This window comes from Leopardus geoffroyi, chromosome C2 (assembly GCF_018350155.1).
Source record: "Leopardus geoffroyi isolate Oge1 chromosome C2, O.geoffroyi_Oge1_pat1.0, whole genome shotgun sequence".
Taxonomy (NCBI): Eukaryota; Metazoa; Chordata; class Mammalia; order Carnivora; family Felidae; genus Leopardus; species Leopardus geoffroyi.
The window spans coordinates 73,067,029-73,077,660 of record NC_059333.1 but is presented as its reverse complement, the minus strand read 5'-3'; the positions used below and the strand labels follow the sequence as shown (position 1 = coordinate 73,077,660).

General features: G+C 42.6%; 1 protein-coding gene across 25 annotated transcripts in view; it reads left to right on the top strand.

Moving 5' to 3' along the window:
* Nucleotides 1–6,230: 6,230 nt before the first annotated feature.
* DLG1 (discs large MAGUK scaffold protein 1) overlaps nt 6,231–10,632 on the top strand; it is a 276,519-nt gene continuing 272,117 nt past the window's right edge. For 19 of the 25 annotated variants that reach the window (XM_045502516.1, XM_045502514.1, XM_045502512.1 and 16 more), the window contains exons 1-3: nt 6,707–7,302; nt 7,638–7,687; nt 8,392–8,523. In XM_045502516.1, the coding sequence (XP_045358472.1) occupies nt 7,669–7,687; nt 8,392–8,523 (151 nt within the window). In that variant the 5' untranslated portion in view covers nt 6,707–7,302; nt 7,638–7,668. Of the gene's footprint in view, nt 6,419–6,704; nt 7,303–7,637; nt 7,688–8,391; nt 8,524–10,632 lie in introns of those variants that run through there. The other 6 variants (XM_045502504.1, XM_045502493.1, XM_045502498.1 and 3 more) reach the window with 4 other exon arrangements.

Genomic DNA, 10,632 nt, shown 5'->3' with positions numbered 1-10,632 from the left:
CACACACACACACACACCACATTTTTTCTCCCTACTTGGCTGGTATGGGTTTTTTTTTTTTTTTTGTACCTTTTGTGTGTGTGTGTGTGGGGGGGGGGTATTTACCACTCCTCAAACTCCCAACTCAGGCACTTGAATTCGACCAATTATCCAACTACTTTCAGTCTTTAAGCACTCTTATTTTCATTGAAGATGGAGGAACAAGTTTCTTATTCTAATATTTTGGGAGTGATTTTCTGAGGGGAAGAAAGAAGGGAGACATAGCTTTATTCTGCTCCTTTGCATCAAAGCTTCTCTAAATTATTATGGCACAATTTCTTATTAAATATTTGTTCCTCCCTTATTCTTAAATTACTTTATTCATCTTCATTAGCAATTGGTAATGCCTCCCCTTTTTATTTTTGTTCTAGTAGTTATTATTTTGTCATCTCCCCCCGGTCTTGGGTTTTACTTTATTTATTCATATGGTAATTTATAATTTGAAATGATATCCAACTGGGGGGATTTTTGCAGGATTTTTTTTTAATGTTCATCTATTTTTGAAGGAGAGAGAGAGAGAGAGAGAGAGAGAGAGAGAGACAGAGTGTGAGTGGGGAAGGGGCAGAGAGAGAGAGAGACACAGAATCTGAAGAAGGCTCCAGGCTCTGAGCTGTCACCACAGAGCCCGACGCGGGGCTGGAACCCACAAACTGCGAGATCATGACCGGAGCCGAAATCGGACACTTAACTGACTGAGCCAGGTGCCCCATTGCAGGATTTTTAAAATAATTTTTTAAAATTTTACAAAGAGGAGAGTTGGGGGGAAAGGGGCAGAGGAAGAGAGAGAGAATCTTAAGCAGGTTTCATGCTCAGTGCAGAGCACAACACGGGCTCGATCCCATGACCTGGGATCATGATGTGAGCTGAAATAAAGAGTAGGACACTCAACGTACTGAGCCACCCTGGCACCACTTTGCAGGACCTTTAAAAAGCATATTTGGAAGTTTCCTCAACTGTAGCCCAATTTATCTGTAAAAGGTAGAGAATAATTTGATTATAAATAATTAGTCTCAGTTGATAAAATTATCTTTTGGAATTTAAAGAAAATTTAAATAGAAAATAAGATTTAAATGATTCTTTGTCTTTACTGTTCTGGTGAGCTTAAAATAAGGGAATAATAAAGAATTCAGGGTTACACAACATGAGGAACAGGAAAATTACAGCTCTGGCGAGTGTCATTTCCCAAAAATGACAAACTGGCACAGAAAACTTTTGGAAAACTGTGGGAGTTTTCTGTGCTACAGGAGATTGGTCACTGGACTTAATTCATGTCCAAATATAAAGAATCTTTTGGCTTCTTTTGTTTATCAGAATTCTATTAGCCAAGCCACATCTCAAAAATGGAGTAAAAATGACTGCCTAAAATTCTAATAGTGTTTCTTCAAATTCCAATTAAGTTTCCAAATTTGTGTTCTCTGCCTATGAAAGGATAATCTGGCCAAGGGGCCCTACCCAGAGCCGTCCTTGAATAGACACTGGTAATCCTCTTGGCAGGGAGTGGGGTGAGGAGGCTGTCTCATGTAAGGAGATTTGGGTATTAATCCTAAGGATTTCAATATGGGACCCCACTGTTCTGTCAATACCCCAAGTTCTTCAAAAGCATAGTGGCAAATTTGGTTAAACTTAGAAATGTATCTTGAGAAAAGATTACTAATTCCTATTCCCTCTCCCTGCCAAGAGGAAGACTGATTATTCCTGAAACACTGGTAGTGTGATGCTGTCACTAAAAAGTCCTCTGATAATTGTGTGTTGATACTGTCTGGGAGCTCTTCTGGAGCTTACTTTGCATGTCTGTCAAATGAGGGGACGGCACTAGATAGTGTCTGAGGACCCTTCCAGGTTGGATGTCCTCTGCAGTTGCAAAACCTCTCATTCATACTCAAGGGTACTTGTCAGGGTAAAGGAAGGAGAGGAGGAAGTTAAAGTGGTTTAAATAAATACCTTTGCATGTAAAAAGAGAAAAAACAACCAACTCATTTAGTCATAACATATAACTAGGGTGTGGATATTTATTTCCTTGTGGTCAGAGGCAACATTCCTATTTCCATCAAAATTGTCTCGGCTGTTAAAGGCATTTAAATATATGATAAATAGATAAAAGACTAGCCTATTATGTGTGCTTTATTTTACCAGAATTTTTCTCACTGTCTCTCTTCTTTCTCTTACTGTCTTTCTGCCTTTCTGACTGTCTCTCACGCGCGCGCACACACACACACACAGTGCGTGGGGGGGGGGGGTGTTTGTTTGTTTGTTTTTTAAGAAAGGAGTCAAGTAGAAAAAAGGAAACATAGTCTAATGAGAAAAACAATGAGCTAATGTTCAGTCCCAGCTCCATTACCAGCTAGCTGTAGTGGTCTAAACTGGATTCTTTCTTTCTTCTTGAGTGTCTTCCTCTGCAAATTGGGAAATCATAGCCATTAAGTTTATCTCATAGGTTGCTGTGAGACTGCAATGTGTTAAATCTGTCTTTGAACCTGATACAAAGGGTTACACCAGTATAAAAGTATACCAGTTTTAAATGGGAGGCAGTTATTTGTCCTACATCCACTTAGGAACCCATTACACTGTAACATAGCAATTTGAGGTGGATTATACATTTAGAAGCATGAGTTCAGTGACTAATTGTCATGGACGTGGGTGACTGTCCACATCTTAAAGGGAATTGGTTTCAACCTGTACCTTTTATTCCGATAAGAATTATCTATGCAAAAGGAGATCAGTCTCTGTGCCATGTAAACTGGATAGAATCAATTCTTGATATAGATAAAATGGCAGTAATACCACAGCAGAGACTAAAGCTTCAAATGCTTAGAATTGTGATCTCAGAGGTCCCTTAGCCCAACTTTCTGTGTTGGGTATCTACATCTCTCTGACAAGGAAGCCTTGCTGGTTTCATCAGCCTGTGCTTGATGGATAACTCTCCCCACCTTTGGGGCAGCTCTTTGGAATTTTGGACAATTCTGACAAATCATGGTTAAAAAAAAAAAAAGAACTTCCTATGTCCCTGTAACTTCACTCCTGTCCCCCAGATACCCAGAATAAGCCTGTTTGAAGATTGAAGTCAAGCTCCCCAGATATCTCTTTTCTCGAAGAAATGACCCTAGATTCTACAATTGTTCCCCCGCGGTTAAGGCTTCATATCCCTGATTATTCTGGTTACTCTCTTCTTTCCAGATGCTAGTTTAAGTAGACCCTTCCTAAAGTTGGCTGCCAGGAAATGCCCCCTGAGCAATTTGTGGAGATCTGGCCAGCATGGTTACTCTCATCATTCTTGGCACTATTCTTTTTGCAGCCTAAGCTGGCATAAGCATTTTTGACAGCATTAAATTCTTTCCTTTTAGTGATTGCCTTGGCACAGACAGTATACTGCCACTCTGCCAGAGTGGAGAAAATGATGCAGTAGGGTCTGGCAGGACCTGAGCACCTTCACAGAGATTAGGCTTCAGACCTAAACAGGGGAAAGAACAAAGATTGAGATGTGAAGCTATAAGGGTGGCTTGGGTAGAAGGATAGTAGGGGAGGGAAAGTTTAGAACTGAGAGACAATGTTCTTTGAGATCAACTCTCTGACAACTCAATAGAAGAATTCAAGCTTTGAGCTTTTCCCTGCGATCCTTTGACTCTTAGGTCTTTTAAGTTATTTGAAAGGAAAGTTAACATGGAGCTGGAAAGTTTATATATTAAAAAAAATTTTTTTAACGAGGAAGTTGGAAAGCAATCAGATGCGATATTGAATCCTATTCAATGGTGGCTGCTACCTGCATAAAGGAAGACTTCAAGGAAATGAAAGTTGTTTGCAGAAATCCAGATGTTATTGTTTTGTATGTTGTGATGATGTGGTAGCCAGATTCCAAGATGGCGCCTACTGATTCTTAGATCCTGGTATTCATAGTCTTGAGGCTGACCTAAGTAAACAATAGGATACTGTTGAAATGATGGAGTGTTACTTCTGAAATTAGGTCATGAAAGATGTTGTGGCTGATGCCTTGCCCTCTTGGATCACCTGCTCTGGAGGAAGTCTGCCACCATGTCATAAAGACACTCAAGCAGCCCTACAGAAAGATCTTCATGGTGAAAAAAGGAGGCCTTCTACCAATAGTCAGCATTGACTCATGTGAGTGAGCCATGTTGGAAGAACCTCCCTTACTCCCAGCTAAACCTTTAGATGACTGGCTCTGGTAGACATCCTGACTGTGATCTCTTGAGACCCTAAGCCAGAACCATCCAGCTAAGGTCCTCCTGAATTCCTTACCTGCGGAAACTGTGAGATAATGTTTATTGCTGTTTAAGTTACTAAACTACTATGTTTTAAGCTACTAACCTACTAAGCTTTGAGGGATTTGTTATGCAGCTATAGATAACTAATACAGACGAATAGAAAGGAGGAATGAGGAAGAAAGAATAAAAGCCTCTCATTCTAGGCGTGGACTTGTCTATCTAAGGATGGAATAGATGCTAGCTTCATTTCTGCTTTTAGACACTGCTGACAACCAACAGAGCTAGAGGATGATAAGAAGGAAAGCTTCATGCCCTCTTGTCACCTGCTTCTTCCTCCCCCTCCTCTTTCTTCTTAGCAGAAGACTAGGATGACATTGAAAACTTACCCAAATTTTGCTTTTGGTTTTACAGTGGCCCTTGGGAAAAGCTTCACTGGCCTTCATCCATTTGTTATTAGGCTGTGGTTCCTTGAGAGCAGGGCTTGGATCTTAACTATTTCTATCCTCATTGCCTAGCAAGTGAACATATATGAATAATGAATGATATTAAGGGTGAGGGTGAAATCCCTCCTTCCTCCTGAATTCTGAAGAGATTCCATTCTTTGAATGCTTCCTTAAGTGGAATGATTCCATTCACAGTTGATCAAAGAAGTCTTAATAATAGCATGCATGCCATCAGCCATTTTCACTATTAAAAACCTTCCCATTTCACTATTTTAAAAATCTCTCTAAGCTCTTGCTTTTAGGAGCTTCTTTTCACTTTCTCATCCTACTTCTTCTATGAAATGTTGCTCTAAACTGTTGCTCAAGTTCCCAAGATGCTTGATCCAGGAGAGCGTAGAGGTCTGCAGCCAATATTACCAACATACCACCGTCAAGTTGTCCAAAATCACAGTGGAAAGAGCCCTGTACAGGAGCTAGGAGAACTAATTCCAGGGCTGTTGTCACCGATAAGCCTATACGTCCTTAGGCAATTTGCTTCCCTTCTCTGAACCTCAGTTTCTTAATCCTAAACTGAGAGAGTGGGTCAAGATGAGCTCTAAAGTCGTTGGGTTCACTGAAGTTAGAACTCCAAGGTGCAATCCCAAAGTGAAACCCAGTGGTTAGCATACCTCTGAGTAACTTTTATGGTTACAGTACAAAGTTTCCAGGACCTCCCTTTTATTAATTAGCCCAAGGATTTGGTGTCCGTGAAAGTCTGTCAGGTTTGCTGGGAAGAGCAATCTTCCCTGAAAGACGATCTTCGATCTCCGTGTTTCCCGTTTTGTTACTAACTCTGGGTGACTTTGGGCAAATTCTCTCTGGACCTCGGAGGGAGCTCCCCGTTATCCAGAAGAGGCTCAAAGACCCGGACGGTGACATTTCGCAATTCTCCTTCTACAACCTGGGTAGCTCAGACCCAGAGCCGGGTCCTGGCCGGCCCGAGGTCTCGCTCAGAGTTGCAGTCAAAACTTAACCCAGCTTTGCGCGCTAAGGGCGCTAAGGGCGCTGAGGGCGGCTCGGTTTCGGAGGAGGTAGCTACAGGTGAGTTCTTAAAGGGGCCTCCAGAGCTGGAGTAATAACCTGAGACTGATGACTGGGCTGGGGAGCACAGGCAAGGAGGAGTGAATGAATGAGCAAGTGAAAGAAGGAACAAACGTTTTCTTTCCACCCTTAAATACATTCACGCTTAGAATTAATCACTTAGACTTAAAAACCCTCTAGTAAAATCATCAAACTCTTAATCTGTCTCCCTGTTTTATGTGCCCTTCTTTAATTCAACCCCTCACGCCCCCAAAAAACTTTTACTTAAGGGCGAATAATAAAAACGCCCCAGTAAAAAGTGGAAGACAGTGCAGAGATCGCACCCCCCAACCCCACACAAACCCCTCCCCTTCCCCCTTCCAGGCTCCGCCCGCCCCCGCCCCTAATGTGGGTGGTGCCGTGGACTCCTCCCCGAGACCGCTTTTCCCTGTTGGGGATCCACCCCCGGGGGCGCCAGGCACTCTCTCCTGCCTTGGAGTTGAAAACGGCACGTGTTTAGTGAGGTTAAAGGGTGTCTCGGAATGTGTGTCTTGGATCTGGTGTAGGTGAGGTCACGTCTCTCTTCAGACACCCCGACCCTTCCGGGCCTGGCGCGCTCCTCGCTCTGAACCGCGGGACACACCGGTGGGCTAGGGCGAGGTAAAGGCGGGCTCCTCCAGGGCCACCAAGGACCACCTGTAGAATCTGTGTGTCAACTCCTCTGTCTTCAGAACCGCTTCAGTGGCCGCTCCTTTAAGCGAGGAGGTTCACTTGCGATGTTTCCCGGGTCCCCTTTCCCGTTCCCCAGCCCCCTCCTGGCCCTCCTCCCCCTACCAACCCAAAGGTAGCAGCGCTGAGAGCCCGGGGCTCGGCGCCAGCCGCCTCCTCACTTCCCATTGGCTGAGAGCGCCGGGAAAGCGGTCACGTGGGGGCGCGGCAGTCCAGCTCCGGGGCCGCCATCTTGGCGGAAAGTTTGGGGGGAGAGCGGTTGGGGGCGCGGAAGGAGGCGAGGTTCCGGGGGTGGGGCGGCTAGGAAGGGAGAGGGCGAGCGGGCTAGCGGGCCGCGGCGACCGAGGCGGCCGCGGCGGCGGCGGAGGAAGAGGAAGAAGGGGCGGTGGGGGTGCGGCCGCCGAGGGGAGCTCCTCCCCCGTTCCCTCACCCCCCTCAGCTCAGCTCCTCGAGCCCCGGGCGGGGCGGGGGGACGTGGAGCGGGGAAGGGCGGGGGAGCCGCCCCGACTCAGGCCGGAGCGCACCCCAGCTCCTAGCGCTCGCGGCTTGCAGGAACTTTGTGGTGGCGCCGCAGGTGTGGGGGCCCGCCGAGGTGTGCATGTGGGGCGTGAGGGCGTCGCGGAGAGCGGCCGCAGCCCTGTCCGGCCCCCGCTGGAGTAGCCCGGAGGAAGCGAGCCAGGAGAAAGGCAAGCGAGAGGAGGGGGCCAGAGCAGAGTGGGGTGATCAGCCCAGCTGGTCCCGCGTCGGAGCGCTCTTACTGTCGCTGCAGGCTTAGGGGCCAAGGGTCGGAGCGCCTCTGCACCCTCCAGTAGCAGGTGGGGAATATGCATACTTAGGCCGGGGGAGGGGTGGCCTCACGTTTAGGCGTTTAGTACCCTTTGGAGAGGGAGCAGCTTTCGAGGAGAATTTGGAAGCAGGCTTCTCTGTCTGCTCTTAATTTGCCGGGGTACCCACCCTTAGGTAAAAGCTTTCTAGATTGACTGACACTGCTGGGTTTTGAGGCTTTTTCTTTCACTTGGGAAAACTTCGCCAGGTGGCCTTTTCATACAGGGCTGGGAGTTTTTCGACTTGAGATTCGGGGGAAATGCTAGTTTAACTACGACTCTGTTCTTTGCTTTAGTTGTCTCCGTTCTGTTTTATGTTTTCAAAGGTGTGTGCCCTCTTCCTGATACTGGAGAAAAATGCCGGTCCGGAAGCAAGGTGAGAATTTATTTCAGAACTCTCCTGCGAGTGTCACTTGCTTTTCTGTGTGTATGTTTTGTGATTGCTGTGCTTTAAAAATGTTCAGCTCCGATGAGACAGCATCGTCCTAGCCTTAGTACTTAGGGAATCTAAGCCTCATATCCTTAGAAGGGAGAACCACCTAAATATTTTTCAAACTTTCTTTTTTGACATCTCTTTAGTGACTAGAGAGGCAGTTAATTTTGTTTTCTCTGAAATGTCTTTTCAAAAACTCTGAATTGGTGTTTTAGTATTTTACTTTATCATTCTTACTAAACACTGATTTGTGAATAAACGTGGGATCCTGGCTAAGAACTAGTGTTTTGAAACATTTAAGATTTGGATTATCATGACAAATTATAGATAGGTAATTGCTTTTGCTTATCAGATCACTTGAAGCCATGTTAACTAATATTTGATCAGTGTTTTATTGTGGTAGATTATTGTGGTAGACTGCTAGCCCACATTTATTACAAACTGCTCACCTTCCTCCTTTCTCTGTGACATATGTTTAAAATGTTTTGATTATTTCAGGGAATGTGTGTGTGTGTTTGTGAACATAGTAGCATTGATTGACCTAGAGGATTTGGGGAAGTGTTTAGATGTCTCACAGATTATTTGCATAAATAGTGTGTAATACTTGTATATGTGTAATTTTAATCAGACTCTGCTTTTCTTCTCAGACACCCAGAGAGCATTGCACCTTTTGGAAGAATATCGTTCAAAACTAAGCCAAACTGAAGACCGACAGCTCAGAAGTTCCATAGAACGGGTTATTAACATATTTCAGAGCAACCTCTTTCAGGCTTTAATAGGTGGGAATTAAAACTTTATTTGTGACCATTATGTGTCAACTAGACTTAATGCTCCTCTGAATTCATTTATTTTAAACTTAACAGAGTGATTTACTCGGTTCTCTGTAAGGAATTCAGTAACTTGAACATCCAGTGAGTTGTATGTCTGATAGGCCAATATCCTTTCAAAAAATACCTGATAACTGAAAAAACTTTCATTATGATCATTTCAGTGGTCTTTGGCGACAGTGTGTAATATCCTAGCATTAATAAAAGATGGAGAAGTTGCAAGAATGTTTCAGGACCCAAAAAGACAAGAGTGAATAACTTAATTGTTAGCTTGTTTCTATATTTGACTTCTGTTTCTCTGGAGTCCCTCAAAATGTTTGAAGAGTTCTCCTATGTTTGAGGACATACATCTCCTTAATACGGACCTCTGTTAAAACTTGGCATTCATGGAGTCAGAATTTTAGATCTGGAAAATTATCTTAGAGGTGATTTTGCTATTTTGTCTAATATTTTATCGACAAGAACATTAAAACAATATTCATAACTAACTTAAATTTAAGGCTGTGCATTGGTCTAATAAAGAACTGGACAAATAGTCAAGAGTCCTAAATTCTCTTCTTTACACTGCTATTAATTGAATGGTATTATATAAGTTATTTAGCCTTTTATAGGTCGCTATATTAGCTGTAGAATGTGAGTTCATTAGAACAGTGGTTTTTCGCCCTCCCTCCCTCCTGATTTTTAAAGTAGCTAGATTCTTTTTTAAAACAAAGTCTTATATTTTGTACACAATTCCCAATTTATGAAACAAGATGATTTGTCTGTGGCCTCTAGGTACCTGGAAAGTGTTAACCACTGAACTAGAAAATTTGTTCCTTCCAATTCTAAGATGAAAGGTTTTTAAATTAATCATTGACTATATAAATTAGATATGTACTTCATTGCATTACGTTTGTTTCCTTAGTAACTTTCAAGTTGGTATGACCTAACATCTATTGATAGAGTAACTTTTGATGTGTTTGTGGATTACCTTTAAGTTAGTGTATCCTGTCAAAAAACCTTACTGCTAAATTGATACTCTGTATTAAGTTTGTTGTAAAATTAAAGATTTTAAGGAAGACCACTCAGTACACCTGAATAGTTTTAAAATATCTAACGTTATCATAGTATCTATTTGTTTAAATTTTTTAATGTTTATTTTTGAGAAAGTGAGACAGAGTGTGGGAGGGGGGAGCAGAGAGAGACACAGAGACACAGAATCAGAAGCAGGCTCCAGGTTCTGAGCTGTCAGCACAGAGCCCTACGTGGGGCTCGAATCCACGAACTGTGAGATCATGACCTGAATTGAAGTCGGACACTTAACCGACCAAGCCACCGAGGTGCGCCATTATCATAGACTTTAAAAACCATACGCAAGAATAGAACAGTATAATTAACTATTACATAATTAACAATATAATGAACCTATTTTCAAAAATTACCAACATTCTGTCTTTTTTGTTTAAACTCCTCGACATTTTTACATTTCAGTTTCTAAGCTCTGACATTTAAGGTCCAAATGGATGATCGAATTAGATTCCTCTGAAAAAACAACAAAAAAGGAAGGGAAACATTTTTAGTCATTTGGTTTTCTAAATCAACCTTAAACTTAGGAATGTTTTATTTAGTAGAGTCAATGTTTAGAAAAAAGTATGACTTCTATGTCCTCATTTACCTATAGACAGATAGGTGTAGTCCCTCTCTTTGTGGAGTCTGCAACTTTAAGAAAATTAAATGGTCAGTGAAGTAAATAGAATCTATGCTTCTTAGATTTCTCTGTAGATTGGAGGTAGATTTGCTGTGTTTGGAGGGATTTTTAAAATGTATTCTGCCTTGCCTGTTTTGAGTGTTTATCTGTTCTTACACGTGATTGAATTCTAATAGAATTAGCTTTCGGACAAGTTTGTATTTGGTGATCTTCTTTGTTCTGTATAATTTCATTGGTTGTGAATTTACCTTATATTTAGATTTGCTTGTATTTTAATGTTTAATAGGATATGATACCGAATTTCGGTGTAAGAAAAGTAATCGATTTTAGGAATTTTGAAACGAGTGAATTTAGTAGAGATCTTTATGTGTTTG